Source organism: Pristis pectinata, chromosome 11 (genome assembly GCF_009764475.1).
Source record: "Pristis pectinata isolate sPriPec2 chromosome 11, sPriPec2.1.pri, whole genome shotgun sequence".
Classification (NCBI taxonomy): Eukaryota; Metazoa; Chordata; class Chondrichthyes; order Rhinopristiformes; family Pristidae; genus Pristis; species Pristis pectinata.
In genome coordinates, this window is record NC_067415.1 from 43,308,586 (window position 1) to 43,324,966 (window position 16,381).

Below are 16,381 nucleotides of genomic sequence, written 5' to 3' on the forward strand. Positions count from 1 at the left end.
CAACAGGGAGACCACTCTAATTATCATTATGGGATTTGTCTCCTTTCTTAATGATGGTCACAATTATGACATTGCTGGGTTCTCCTCTTCCAAGATGTGGGAGACAAGTTTGTGAATTTATGAATGTCGTTCCTCTCCACCAATTGTTAACATTTCAGCTGGCATATGGTCTGTTCTCAAGGCCTTGTTTTTTAAAGCACATTGTTTTTTCCTCAGGGGTCATGGTGAGGATACACTGGATTGTTTGCTGTGGAATGATATCAAGAATGTTCACGTCATAGCCATGTTTGAGGGGTTCTTCAAAGAGTTCCTTTCAGTAGGCCCTGACTGCCTCTCTGTACTTAATAAATTCACCTCATTCTTGGCTGCTAGCATGATGGACCCATGGGTGTTTGGGCTGAAGGAGGCCTTGGCACCACTAATAGAAATCTGTATCTCATGGTTATTGATGGGTTTCTGGATTTGCAGTGCACTTTCAACCCACTATCTATTCCTTAGGTCATGTATTTTCTGTTGGACCTTGGCCTTCAGATGCCAGTAGAGCTGTTTCTCCCCCCATGCAGCATGTTGGAATTCCTAATCTTAGAATTCCTGATGTTTGCATTTGGTTAGATCCAAGATACCCTGGTCATTCTTATCAAACCAGTCCTGATGTTCTCTGGTAGAGAAGCCAAGAGTCTCTTTCCAAATGCTAAATATGGTGGAATTCAGGGCATCTCAGGTGCTGTGGCCATTCTGTAGCCCCTACTGGATAGGAATCATCAGGTAAGGTGCTGTCTGAGAAGAGCCTTTGTCACGCGGCAACATTGCTGTTACTACCGTTTTAGGGCCTGGCTGGTTGAAATAACAGAGCAAGTTAGTCAATGGTCAGTTGAACTTGCATTGGTACCTGTCCTGGTACTGATGATGAAGATATCTTTGTGGTCTTTCACTCAGACGACATAACCCAACAGATGCTAATGCCTGGATTAGAGGTCTTTCTGGTGATACATGGTGTTTGTTATGACAAGATTGAGTTTCAAGCATTTTGTTAGGATGAGGGCTCCATCAGACTTAATTTTCCCTATTCACTTCTTACCAGTCATGTCTTGGCAGAGGACTGTGTCTTTTTCAATCCTGGCACCGAACTCATTGAGGAGGATCAGTTTGTCTTCCTTTGGGATGTGAGCCACCATTTTTGCAAGGGCAGTAAAGAAGTCATCCTTCGCCACATCCATTGCTTCCATGGTTGGGACATGTGTGTTGATTACTGAAGTGGCTGCTTCCCTGTTCATGTGAGTTGGAAGGTCATGAGACACTCACTTATCCAACAGGACTAGTTGCTGAAACACCAGACCGGCTTGTTCTTGATGGCAAATCCTGCCCCATGAAAATAGTGTTCCTCTTCTGGTTTACTCTTCCAGAAGAAGGTGAACTCATTGCTTTATTCTTGAATCTGTCAGGGCTGTCATGCTTCACTCAGAGTACCAATGTCATTATCAAAGCATCAGAGTTACAATAGGGAAGCAACATTCAGCTCATTTACTATTGGAGCTGTCCCAAGGGTCACAATGTTCCAGGCCCCAAATTTCATATTCTTCCCTCGGATTTCCTCCCTTCAACCCTGCATCTCTCTTGCACCCTGCTCCGTGAGACCCTCCATCCCCATTCCTGAATCAGGCATCCTTCCCACTTTGATGCTCTGCTCGCCATCCTCCATATCTTTTCTTTTGCACCTCAGACCCCAATTCCTCCCCATGCTTCCCCTTACTCTTCACACCTGAGGAAAACCCTATGTGTCATTGCCAAGGGGCTGATGTTGGTAGATGGTGGGAAGCATGGTGGGTCCCAGGAGTGCCCCAAGGCAAGGGATCAAGCTTACAGAGGAAGGGCTGGTGTGGGAGGTCCCACTCTCTCTGTGCTCTCTCCACCTACATTCACCTCCTTCCCTGTTAGACTTTTAACCATTCCTTTCCCTCATTTCCCTCGCTCTCTCCCCTAACCTGGCCTCTGCGCACTTACCAGCTGCCAGCCACTCAGCATGTGGCCTGGCCCATACTCCTGAACACAGCTTTCCCTCTGCAGTGATTGGGCCAGGGTGCAGGACAGCTGATAGCAGTGGCCTAGGGACACTGGGCAAGGAGTTAACTGATGCACTAAATTACAGTGTTCCTGGCCACACGTCAGCCCCATCTTCAGTCACAGCTCCTGGTTGCACTCCAGTATTCTATGCTATTGCCTAATTATTCCCAGAATAGATATAACAGCTACAAATGAAGTCATCTGACCAAGGTAATAAATAAAAGCTGAATTGCTCCACAGTGTTAATTTTGGTTCTAGGGATAAACAGTTAATACAGTGGCAGTTGTGTATGTGGAAAATACTTAATTTAGCTTTCAAATGGACGCAGTTGGAATACTAATTAAATTATTCTTCTATAATAATATTAAAGAGTATTAATACTTTGAACATTTTTTGCAAATTAACTTTCACCTGGAAAGTGGATTCAATTGCAAAATATGTCCATAATTATAAAATATTTCAGAAGTTCTTAATGGAGTATCACCAAACATAAGTACAAACCAATCAATGAAACCTTATCTATGATACATCAACAATCAGTACAATGTCTGTTTAAAAAACTAGTGCTCCTGTAAGTAGTTATAATCAATCATTAAAATATGTCAGCAACATTAGACTTCCACTCGTATGGAAAACAAGAAATCAAACAGATGACAGCAAGGAACTAAGGAACTTGAAAATATAAAATATTCCTTTGCTTGAACATATATTGTTAAATATATGCTTTAAAATGACAGTCCTACTCATAATTCTCTAAAGCAAAAAAGAATTATGAACATTCTCTAAGTCAAAATGAGGGATCATTTAAATGTGGAAACAGATACAATACTGTGAAAGGACTAGAGTGCTTTAGCACATTTTGCTTGTATCTGGAGTCTATGTTTAAAATTGGCCCAGATTTTAAAAAAAGTTATTCAAAAATCTGCCTGCTGAACCAGTTCCAGGAATGGTGAGTCCATTCACTTCAATGGAGAGGAACGACTGCACAAGAAAAAGAATAAGTATCAGGCCATTTAAATTTCTTTGAATTCATTGAGTTCTTTGGCCCCAGTGTTCATATCCAGCCCAGCACTCAATTAAATGCCAGGAGGCTGGCTTTGTGGCTATATATTCTGCATGGAGTCCAACAGAGCAGTGCAGACTTTCTTAGATTTTCCAACATTTAAGCAAAATAAAGTTAATTTCCTCCTCATTGAATTTAATTCCACTAATTCAAATATCTTCAATTGTCTTCATATGTGTGCAATTATTTTATGGCATTTTACTTTTTATGGAATAATTTTTAATAATCTAGCCTTTCAATTTTTTAAGAGTGCTAGAACATTTTGAATGTTTGCAAATGCCAAAAATATTTATAAACATTGTATTTAAGCAACAGCTTTGACAGCAAGTGAAGCTGGAAATGGGACATCACCAATTTTTGTTTAATTTTTTCATTGATGTTTAATAGTTTTTGAATGTTTCATGAATATAGGCTCATTCAAGATCAGTCAAAGTCCTAGGTGGCAGGCAAAGCATGTAACCCTGGCTTATTTTATTTCTTAGTTATTTTTCAGGATCTTGGGATTGTTGGGAAGGCCAGCATTTATTCCCCATCCCAAAATTGTCCTTGGGGAGGTGGTGGTGAGAGGCCTTCTTGAACTGTTGTAATCTATCTGATGAAGGCAATCCCACAATGTTATTGGATATGGGGTTCCAGGACCTAGACCAGTGGCAATGAAGAACTGGCAAATCAGGATGCAGCATGACTTGGAGAGAACCTGCAGTTTGTGGTGTTCCCATGGCCTGCTGTTCTTTTATCCTTCTTGGTGGTAGAAGCTGCAGGTTTGGAAGGCACTGTCAGAATAGTACAGGCAAGTAACCACAGTACATTTTGCGGATAGAACATAGAACAGTAGAGCACAGGAACAAGCTGTTCGGCCCACAATGTCTCTGTCAACCATGATATCAAATTAAACTAAACCACATGAAGCACATGATCCATATTCCTCCATTCCCTCATAGCAAACATTGCAGCCACTGTGTGCTGGTGGTGGAGTGAATGAATGTTTAGGGTGACGAATAGAATGTCAATCAAGCAGATTGTTTTGTTCTAGATGGTAACAAGCTTCCTGAGAGTAGCTGAAGCTGCACTCATTCATGCAAATGGAAAATATTCCATCACACTCCTGGCTTGCGTCTTATAGATGGCAGAAGAGTTTTGAGGTATCAGGAGCTGAGTCAGTCACTGCCCTGATCTGCTCTTGTAGCCATGGTATTTATGTAGCTAGTTCAGATGAACCATAGAACCATACAGCACAAAACAGGCCCTTCGGCCCACCATGTTGTGCCATCCATCAAACCACCCTCACACTATCTAACCCTTTCCTCCCACATATCCCTCTATCTTACATTCCTCCATGTGCCTATCCAACAAACTCTTGAACCTGTCCAATGTATCTGCCTCCACCGCCACCCCAGATAGTGCATTCCATGCACCAACCACTCTCTGGGTGAAAAACCTCCCCCTGACATCTCCCCTGAACCTCCCACCCATAACCTTAAAGCCATGCCCTCTCGTCTTGAGCATTGGTGCCCTGGGAAGGAGGCGCTGGCTGTCTACTCTATCTATTCCTCTCAATATTTTATATACCTCTATCATGTCTCCTCTCATCCTCCTCCTTTCCAGTGAATAAAGCCCTAGCACCTTATGCCTCTCCTCATATTCCATACGCTCTAATCCAGGCAGCATCCTGGTAAATCTCCTCTGCACCCTCTCCAATGCCTCCACATCCTTCCTATAATGCGGCGACCAAAACTGAACTGCTGATTAATAACCCCCAGGATGTTGACGGTGAGAGACTCAGCAATGGCAGTGCCATTGAACGTCAAGGGTAGACTCTTCTTTGTTGGAGATAGTCACTGTCCAGCATTTTTGAGGCATGTGTGTCATCTGGGACTTATCAGTACATAGGTTACCTGTCCATTACTATTACAACATTTAAAAAAAACACTTTAGACAGGTACATGGGTAGTAATGTTTTAGAGGGATATGTGCCAAACGTACATATATTGGACTAGCTCAGGTAGGCAACTTGGTTACCATAGACAAGTTGGGCTGAAAGCCATGTTTCCATGTTGTATAACTCTATGACTCTATAGCTGAATGTTGCCTAGGTCTTCCTACATACAGGCATTGGCTGCTTCATCTCATGGGAAGTTGCATATTGGAATTGAACATAGTGCAATCATCAGCATAAATCCCCACTTCTGACTTTAAGATGGAAGGAGGTTCATTGGCAAAGCAATCAAAGATGGCTGGGCACAGGCCACTGCCATGATAAACTCCTGCAATGATCTCCTGGACTGGTTTGATTGACCTCCAACAACACCTACCTTCGTGGATGGTATGACTCCAATCACTTGGTCAAATGTTGTCTTGATGCCAAGGGCAATCACTTTCACTCTTTAATTTCACTTGTGGAATCCAGCTCATATTTGGACAGAGGTTGTAATGAGATCTAGAGCTGAGAGGAGCCAAGCGGTCATGGCGAAACCTATTGGTGAGCCAGTTATTGGTAAGTGCCACAAGAGCAACGTTAATGATACCTTCCTTCGCTTTATTGATGTTTTGACGTCCATCTGGTTATATTCTTTTTCTGGACACAGCAGTAAAGGTATACCTGAATGGCATGCTATGCCATTTCATAGAACATTTAAGAGTCAATCACATGGGCTTGGTCTTTCGAAGAATTTTTTGTTGTTTTATAGGGGGAATGGTTCTAGCTCATTATATTCTCAAGGCCCAACTGCTCTGCAGAGTGTCATCATTTAAGTTGGAATGGTTTCAGTTAAGGCTGTACTTACCTCATAGGACCAGGGTCTAGGAACTGACAAGATCCAAGTGAATAACTTTCCATATCTAGACTAGGCTGCAGATCACCATCTCATTAAATTGTCTGTTTAGCATTAAAACCAATATTGAGAATACAACAATAATGTACATAAATAGAGTAAAAGTCATTACTATCACTCATCATAGCAATCCAATGACTATAATTTACAATCACATCTTTTGAAAAACAGGATTCTTTTGCACATCAGATCATAATTGATGGTTCCATTAATATGGCTTAACAATAAATAATGGAAATTCCCTCCAACCCATCCAGATTTAATATATTATTGGTTATACACTGATGGGAAAATTTTCATTAATACCACGTTAACAAGCCTATTCAAATTCCAGAAATGCACCTACTGCTGCATTCATGTGCCTTTCCAATTTGCACAATAGTTATTTAATGATCTTCAAATGTGGCAGCCAATTAGTGTTAAATTATTTGTAGCTGTGCTGTGAAGTTGGTGCCGAGTCCAAAAAGTAAATATTCATTTTTTAATTCGCACCATAACTTAGGACCAATTCATTCCAGTACTGAAATGTCTGAACTCAAGGAATTACTTTCATTTCTTCATGCTACCATACATTTTCTTCACTGTATTACCGTTGCTCTTATTAACCTATCCACGAAAGTAATTAAAGATTTGAAGACACTTTTAGAGAAGCAAGAGGATGGAACTGAAACTGGGGCGTAACTCAGGTGGAAAGGCTATATAATTAAAGTGTGATCTGCATCTGTTTATTTACTGATATGGTGTTGGGCATTTGTTATGCCTGTATTAATTATGTTCCTTCAGCATTTTGCAATTTCCTTGTGAATTCTGCCCTAAAGGGCCTCAGGTAGATCCAGCAGATACACACTTACTGAAATCAAGCATAGCTCCCAACAAAGGTGAAGAGGATGAGGGTGTAAATAATGAACTTATTAGTTACACTGCAATTTGACTAAGAAAATTACATTGATTTTGAATGTTACTTATTCTAGTTACTCTAAGGACCCCCTTCTTAGCAGTTCAGGCATCTCTGCATTCCTGCAGAAGACACTCTCTAATACATAAATGATCCTGTTCCCACAATATTTTCATTAACAGACCAAATACACAAAATACATTTCTTTTTTTAAAAGTCATTTCAATGGACACCACTACAGAAAAGGAAAATCAGTGCTCTCCCTTGACCGCCACATAGCTTTGGATTTTCAAAGTTATTTAATCAATCCTTGCACAGTCCTTCTTTTATGTATTTATATTTATACATTTTGCCTGGAATCTTAGTAATAATGTCACATCTGACCAAAATTTAACTAGTTGTCAATTTATTAAACAAATATCAAGCACTAGAGACATCTAAATTCAAGTTAGAGTACTTACCTTCAGGCTTGTACTGAACAATCATATTCACAACCTGGCCAGCTCCCTTTAGAGCCGTTGCAGCCTGTTCATGTGTTGCGGCACGGAGATCTATGCCATTAACCTGAGCACAAGGCAACAAAATATGTTAATATATATTGATTCCTATGTTTGCAGCTAATTTCAAACTGAGTGCCAATAGCAGTACACATAGCCGTGAACACTATATGGTCGCAACTTGTATATAAGACCTTTCAATCCCTTAAAAAAATCTTTCCGACCCTGAAGAAATTCAACTCATATTCAAAAAGCAAATATCAAAATCTAACAAAATCATGATGAAAATAAATGCAGTACAAGAAATACAGAGCAATGACCAGTTTATTAACTGAAGTCTGCAAAATGTAAGTATTGTCACTTGCTAAAGTTATAAACTAATTTGGGCTGTCAAGTGATTAAAATTATGATGAATTGTGTGCATATCAAAAATGATTAAATTGTAGTTTTAATCACACTGAAAAACAAAAACGCAAGCAAGACATTTGAAAAGTGCAAAAAGAAAATGCTTTGCCTTTGTGAGGGAAGTGAGTAAGGGGATAGAATGTGAGGGGTGTACTGGGTGGAACGAGAAAGAGATTAGGGGAGTGAGATGCACAGTGAGGATAGTTGGGTGGGAGGGCAGATAGAGTGGAGGGCAGTGGGGAGGATGGAGGAGGAGTGGGGGAATAAAAAGGGAGTTGCTGAGGCGAGAGCAGAGCTAGCTAGTTTTAGAGGGTAGGGCAAGAAAAGGAGAGAGGGGGCAAGAGATAGTGAGTGGGATGAGCAGCAATTAGGGATAGAAGACAATGATAGGGAGTGGGGTAGAGAAAGAGGGAGTTGGGACTAGAGGAGTGGGTGTGGTTGGAGGAGTGAATGTGCTTACATCGTGTTTGGAGTTAGCAGGTGGGAGAGAATGGTGCTAGAGGGAGAGAGGGAGGGGCTAGTGAGACGAAGAATTTAGGACGTCAGGAGAGTTTGGGGCTCAAGAGATTGGGAGAATGGGGTTCAAAATGAGTGTTGGGGAAGAAAAGGCAGGGCAGAGGTAGCAGAGGGAAGGAATGACAGAGGCAGTGGGGTTAGAGTACTGCACCATGTCAATAGCAGAAGTGCATACAGCAAGTCAAACTGAGCTCCAGCTTTTAATCAAAGGAGCAGAATCCAGACCATATCTGGGAGAGATCAGCCTGCTGCACTTCTTTTTCCTCTGTACATCCCTTCCTACTGCAGCCCTCTCATTTCTTTTCCCTCTTTCATGATCACCCCTTCCCCATCTCACATCTCTTCCCACCTCACCCTCTCACACCCCTCCTACACTTTCTCTTGCACCCCTCCTTCATTCAGAACTTTCCACTTTTCCCTCTTGTCCTTCTTTCTACATCTTTCTTGCACCCCTTTACTCTCTCTTTTGCACTCCTTCCTCCCCTCATGACTACAAATGATAGGAGTTTACACTGATAGAGTTTGAGAGTTATGTGAAATTAGGGCCTAAATCGAGCCAAAGGAAACTATGAGGTTATAGAGGAAAGTCGGCTATCATGAGGTGCAAAAATAATCACTTTAAAAGAAATAACCCAAAAGGAAAAGTGTTTTACCAGACAAATTAAAGATACTATTAAATCAAAAGTAGAGGCATACAAAGTTACCAGAAATAGCAATTGGCCTGAAGACTGAAAGCATTTTAGAACTCAGAATTTAGCACTCAGCAAAGGAGGATCAAGAAGTCGATAAAGAAAAGCAAGATGGAATATAAGAGTAAACTGGTAAAAAAAAAACTTAAAAGCAAGCTGTTAAAGTTTTTATAAGTACATAAAAAGGAAAAGACTAACAAGGACAAATGTAGGCCCTTTACAGATAGGTGCTGCAGAATTTATAAAGGAAATGGTAGAGGAATTGAATAATTTGCATGTGTCTTCATGGAAGAAGACACACAAAATCTGCTGGATATATTACAGAATCAAGGTCTAGTAAGATTGAGAGACTGAATGAAATAACTATTTGTCAAAAGATTGTACAAGTTGGTGAGCTTGAAAGCTGAAAAATCTCAATAACTTCATGATGAACATCATAGAACTTTGAAGGAGGTTGGTTTAGCAATAAAGGATACTCTAATCATCATCTTCCAGGGTTCTGTAGATTCTGGAATAATTCCAGTAAATTGGAGGATAGCAATGTAACCCCACCATTTAAGAAACCAGGGAGAGGGAAAACAGGGAACCAATGACCTGTTAGTCTAACATCAGCGGGAAGGAAATTGATGGAATCTACAATGGAAGATGTAATAACAGAACACCTTGAAAAAACATAATAGGATTGATGAATGTAGATTTATGAAGGGAAAACCTTGTTTGACTAATTTGTTAGATTTCTTTGAGGGTGTGACTAGTTGAGTAGATAAAGGAGAACCAGAAAATGTTATGTATTTGGATTTTCAAGAAGACTTTTGATGAAATCCTACACAGGTTGGTTAACATGGGTAGATCACTTGGGATTGTACTGACTTGAATTGAGAATTACTTATTGGATATAAAGCAATGAGTGGTTCAGGGATAGGAATTTTCCTGCATGAGGAGCGATTGAGAAGCTGGGACTGTACTCTTTAAAGTTTAGAAGAATGAAAGATAAAAGTTATTAAAGGGTTTGACAGGCTAGATACGGGGAAAGATGTTTCTTCTGACTGAGGGATCTAGGATCAGAAGCCACAGTTTGAAAATAAGGGATGAGAAAAGGAGACATTTCTTCACACAGAGAAGGGTGAATCTTTGGAATTCTCTATCCCAGGATGCTATAGAGTTTCAGTCATTGCATTCATTCAAAGCTAAGATTGATTGATTGATTTATTCCCATTTTGAGGTAATCAAGTGGTATGGGCACAATGCTGGAAAATGCTACTGTGGTAGATCATGGTAGAACAGGCTTGAAGGGTAGGATGGCCTTATCCTGCTCCTATTTCTTATATTCTTACAAACTTATACCCACTATCATGTTGGAACCTGTTCAGGGAGGTTTTCTTAAATTTATGCATCTGTAAAACAAGTAGAGCTATGAAAACCTGCTTGGGGCATGAGTAACCAACAGCAAGCACGAACTGAATCCACATGACACAATTTCCCCCTGGTAAAGCTCTAAATAAGCATTGCACTAGGAATGTTCTTTGTATGATGTGGAAAATGCCTTATCCACACAAGTGATTCCTGATGTGCCAAGTGAAATTTTAGTACGGTAACTTGGAAACCACATTATACTTTTGTGCTCTGGAAGACATTGATTATGCAGGGCTCATTACATGTGAACAAACTTTTCAGCAGACATATCTTATTTATACACTTACGTCTGTAATACAAGTAAAAAGAAACCTTAAAGTACATTACAAATCAATGACCTTTTATCAGAAGTAGAAAAAGTTTGACATGTGAAAAGTATTAAGGGAGTACACAGGCAAGAAGAATTGATAGGGGAATCATGGATGAAAGACAGGGGATTTAAATGACAAGAGCAATAGTAATAAGGCAAGATAGGGTTAGTAATTATCTCCTTTTGCTTTAAGTAGTTAGAGAGGCATGTGCCAGATACTTTTTCTCCATAATCGTCCTGGAAGTTTTTCATATTTTCCACCTCTCTCAGAAAATTAATTGGCTCTGGTTGAGATGAAGAGTACATTCATTGTGAAATACTAGAAATTAAATAGGCTGGGTGGATTATCGAATTGCTTTCTACCCAGGGTGACAGAAGGCAGGAAACAATTCACCAGTTAGCCTGACATCTATAATAGGAAAATGTTACAATTCATTATTAGGGAAATAGTAGCAGGATACTTAGAAAATCATAATAAATCCTGCATGGTTTTATTAAAGGGAAATTGTGTTTGTCACATCCAGGGTAGATAATGGGGAACTAGCAGACATAGCCTACAGGCCATCCCTGGGTTACGAACGCACAACTTATGGACACGCCTACATATGAATGAGCTCCCATAATATTAGTAAATTCAAAAGTCTGATGTATGTATATATGTTCAGTCCTATGAATAGCAGAATGAGTTTCCTCTCTCTCTCCACCTTTAGTAATTGTTCTTTCTCATCAGTCTTTGTGTTTTTGATCCCGTTCATTACAATACTGTGGAGATACAATTACCATACTTTCTGACTTACAGACAAAATCAACGCAAGAACATCTGTAAAAACGGAACCTATTCATTATCAGGGAATGGCCTGTACTTGGATCTTCATTAGGCATCTGATAAAGTACCAAATGAAAGGTTCCTGCACAAGATAAAAGTTGATGGCATGGGGGTGGGGAAAATATATATCAGCTGGGAAAAAGGATTGGCTAATGAACAAAAACAAAATCAGAAAATTGCAACAAGTGTGGTGTCTCAGGGATCAGTGCTGGGCCCTCAGATATTTATAATCTATATTACGGACCCAGATGAAAATACTCAGTGTATAGTAGCCAAATTTGTTGACAATGTAAAAATGGGTGGGGGAGCAAATTGTGAAGATGCAAGGAATCCACAAAGGAAATAGAGAGACTAAGTAAGTGGACAAATATTTGGCAGATGGAGGATAACATGAGGTTATCTGTTTCGATAGAAAGAACAGAAAAATAGAACAATATTCAAATGGAGAGACACTACAGAATACTGCTGTACAGAAGCATCCAAGGGTCCTTGTCCATCGAGCACAGATACAACAAGTAATTAGGAAGCAAATGAGCTCGACTGCAAGGGGGATAGAGTATAAAAGAAAGGAGGTCTTGTGCCAACAATATAGGGTAATGGTGAGACCACAGTTGGAGCACTGCCTACATTTTGGCCTCCTTATTTAGGGAAGTGTATTCTTGCACAATAGACACTTCGAAGAAGGTAAGTTCAGTTGATTCCTGCATGAAGTGGTCTCTTCTGAGGATGTTGGAGTGGAGAAGAGATAGAGAGAGAGTGGATCTGTAGGGGTTATACAGAAGAGGCAAGAAAAATGGAGCTGAGACTGATTAAATAAATCATGATCTTATTGAATGCTCATGAGGCCACTCAGCATCCTCCTACTTCTTACATTCTTCTATAACATCCAAAGTTTCCACTTAATCTGAATACTCTCTGCTTGCTTGTCTAGATATAGATGTAAAAAATTCTGAAAGCTTGACACTACCAAAAATAAAGGTGATTGTTAATCCACCCATACTCTCAACCAGTGCACCATGTCTGTAAGGGTCTTTAGGCAGCATCCAGAGGGGGAAGAGAAGCAGTTGACTGATTAACAACCTGCCCCCAACTTCCCCTCCTACTTCATAGCTCATGATGTGGAAATTTGACACCACCCTCTCATTGTTGTTATGTTTGTTCTTCATCAAGAGACAAACTTCGCATGGGTTTAACATCTGAACATTTTTATTAACCAACACCAGACAGCTTGCTTTCCCTCCCTTTTTACAACCACTTCCTGTTCCCCCATGTGACCCCTTGCATTGCCTACTGGGAACTGTAGTTCTTTATTATAACTACATAATAACACATAACACCACAATTGTCGCTGGTCAAAATCCTGAAACTCTCCACCTAACAGCTTAATCTGAGTACCTTTACTGTTCTGACTCTAAGAAAATTCAAGATAAAGGCCATTCCTTCCATCTTTTCAAAGGAAGTTAGGGTATGGGCAATACATTCAGGGCTTACCAATAACATTCATATAATTAGAATGACTACAAAACTATTCTTTCCTTGTGTTATCCTACCCTCTCTTTATACTTCTAGTTCTAATTTGGTTGTAAAAGTCCTCAATATTGCTTACTTAATGGCCCCATTCTGTGCTGTAATGATTTTGTTTCTATATTTAAATCCCTATCGGCTCTGGTTGCAGTCAGTAATTCAAAATGATGGTTGTGATCTATGGGTGTGTTTCCTGTCTAATTGCAGCATCCATGATTGGAGATATTCTGGGTGGTTTGATCACATGGTATTTCAACTGTCTGATACAAATATGTGGGAACAGAAATTTACCCTTGGTCTTCACTTCTAAACACTTGTGAGGTAATACTGGCTGCTGTGTAATACAATAAAATGCCAAGAATTTGGTATCCATTTGTTCGGATATGCAAGTAGTTCAGCATCTGGCTCACTGGGTTCTGTTTCCTGTCCTCCCTTTAAACTCACTTTGTACCTATTTCTGGTGCTCCCTTTAAACACACTTGGTTTTGTTTCCCATGACCCCTTTAAACTCACTTCAGTCTTGTCTCTATGTTCCTTTTAAACACACCGGCATCCCATTCCTCATGATCCCTTCAAACTCACCAGGTTCTGTTTCCCATGCTTGGGCCTAAAGGAACTGAAAATTGCAAAAAACAGGGTCATTACCAACAAATGCTGTCCCAAAAACTGGGAGCAGCAGTTAGTAACTGAAGTTGAGTCTGGGAAGTTAACAATTAATTGAAAGACATTGTTCATGAAGTTTCTGTTGAACCCTATTAGAAAAGTGTAGAAGACCAAGGACAGAGGTAGAGTTTCAACCCCAATATCTGACCACCTGGAGTGTGAAGCTCGGCACATCTGTATCTCTTCTGCAACTTCTGAATTCTACTTGACTCTGCACTGAGCTTCTAACACTACCCTTTCCATTACAAAGCTTGCTTATATCCACCTTTGCAACAAAGATGCTGGAACTACTCGGCATGTAGAGAGAAAAACAAAGTTAACACTTCAGGTTGATGACTTTTCATCAGAATTTAGAAATCAAACATCCTTAATTTGCAGAGAAGAGAGACAGGTGGAAAGAATGAGTGGAACATCTTGACAGGGTGGAGACCAAGAGACAGTAAATGATACAGTGGTGATTCTGGCTAGCTGATGCTGACAGGGTGTGAAGGGGTATTGATCACAGCGGATCTATCTGTAGGAAATGTAAGTAGAAGGAAATGAATAAGAACAGAGGAGAGATAAACAAAGTATTGCTGGAGCTTAGATACAAAACAGTGTTGCTGCTGGAAACCTGAAATAAAAGAGTTCTGAAAATACTCAGCAAGTCAAGAAATTATTGTAGAAAGAGATTAACAAGATCGCTCATCAGAACTTTCCAGACTCCTTTTAAACACACTGGGATCCAGTTCCTCATGTTCCCTTTAAACTCGCCAGGTTTGTTTCCCATGCTCCCTTTAAACTTGCTGGACTCAGATTCCCATAACCCCTTTAAACACACTGGGGGTTCTGTTTCCCAAGCTTAATGTTTAGCCTGCATTGAGAGAAAAGAAAATGCAAGCAAGATAGGCAGGAGTTTACTTTGCCTCCCATTGAAACTTGCTGAAAATGTTGATAACTGCAGAGAAAAAGGGAAAAAGGACCAAGAAACCAATTAAAGAAGTTGCTGAACTACTAGGATTGAACAAAAAAAAACAGAATATGAAAGAAATACCCAGTAATTCAGGTCAGCACCTACGGAGAGAAAAACATAGTAAACCTTTTAGATTGATGATCTTTCATCAGAACTAGAACATTTAAAGAGGTAACAAGTTTCAATCAAATAGAGAGACAGTGAAAATGGAGGGTTGTCTATCAAAGAATGGAAAGGAAGGATTACATAACAAAAGGAAAGGCAGTACAAGACAAAAAGGAGTGGGACATGAAAAGTAAAAAAAAAGTTGTGCCTACAGGAGCTGAAAATTGTAAAAACAGGATCATTACCAACAAATGTTGTCCCATAAAAACAGGAACTAAAGTTGAGTCCAGAAAGTTAATGTTTAATTGAAAGACATTGTTCATGAAGTTTCAATTAAGCTCTATTAGAAAAGTGTAGAAGACCAAGGACAGAGGCAGAGTTTCACCCCCAAACTCTGATCACCTGGAGTGTGAAGCTTGGGACATCTGTGTCTCTTCTGCAAATTCTGAATTCTACTTGACTCTGCACTGGGCTTATGGCACTATTCTTTCCATCACAAAACTTGCTTACTTCCACCTTTGCAACAAAGATGCTGGAAATACTCAGCATGTAGGGAGAGAAAAACAGAGATAACACTTCAGGGTGAGGACGTTTCATCAGAATTGGGAAATTTAGAAATCAAACATCCTTAACTTGTAGAGAAGAGAGACAGGTTAAAAGAACAAATGGAATGTCTTGATAGGGTGGAGACCAAGAGACATTGATGCACATAATGGTGATGCTGGCTGAGACAGAGTGTAAAGGGGTATTGATCACAGCTGATCTATCTGTAGGAAATATAAGTAGAAGGAAATGACAGATCAGAGGAGAGAGACGAAAAAACTGGAGCTGTGAGATACAAAACTGTTGCTGCTGGGAATCTGAAATAAAAGAGAGTGCTGAAGATATTCAGCAGGTCAAGAAATGACGAGACAAACAAGAGAGAGACAAACAAAATTAATATTATGGGTGGAAGACAGCTCATCAGAACTGATACAAACTGGAAAGGCCATTTACTGAAATTGTTGAATTCCATGTTGAGCTCTGAGGGCTTAACATGTCATTGTAATATCATCTATTTCTCTTAATGCCTCAGTCCAGCTGCCAGAGAAATTCATCCTTGTCACTTACAAACTTAATTGTTGCAAGCCCTCTTGGATGGCCTGCCACCTACCACTCCCTGTAAACTCAGGTCATCCTAATCTTTGCTGTTCACATTGAAATTCTCACCAAACCTCATCCCTGAACACCAACAATTTAATATTCTCACCAAACCTCATCCCTGAACACCAACAATTTAATATTCTCATCAATACCAGCATCTGTCCATCTCTATAACCTTCTCCAGCACAATACCCTTCTAGAACTCTGTGCTGCACAACTCTGGCCTGAAATGCATTCTATATTTAAGTCACTCCACTCTTGATAACTGTGTTTTCACTTGTTAATGTCCTAAGCTTTGGAAGCCTCTCTTTGATCACTTATCCTTTCCTTCACCCCCATATTCATTAAGATTATTTTAAAATCTATCACTGACTAACCTTTTCATCATTCCTCCTGAATTTGACACAGAGGCGTAGACACTGTGGGACGAAGGGCCTGTTCCTGTGTTGTACTGTTCTATGTTCTATGGGACAAGAAGAAATTAATAT

The 16,381-nt window shown here is 40.0% G+C and overlaps 1 protein-coding gene across 3 annotated transcripts in view; it reads right to left on the reverse strand.

Moving 5' to 3' along the window:
* dlg2 (discs, large homolog 2 (Drosophila)) overlaps positions 1-16,381 on the reverse strand; it is a 567,102-nt gene that overhangs the window by 228,150 nt on the left and 322,571 nt on the right. For all 3 annotated transcript variants that reach the window (XM_052026014.1, XM_052026016.1, XM_052026015.1), the window contains exon 16: positions 7,312-7,414. In XM_052026014.1, coding sequence (XP_051881974.1) covers positions 7,312-7,414 — 103 coding nt within the window. The remainder of the gene's footprint in view (positions 1-7,311; positions 7,415-16,381) is intronic.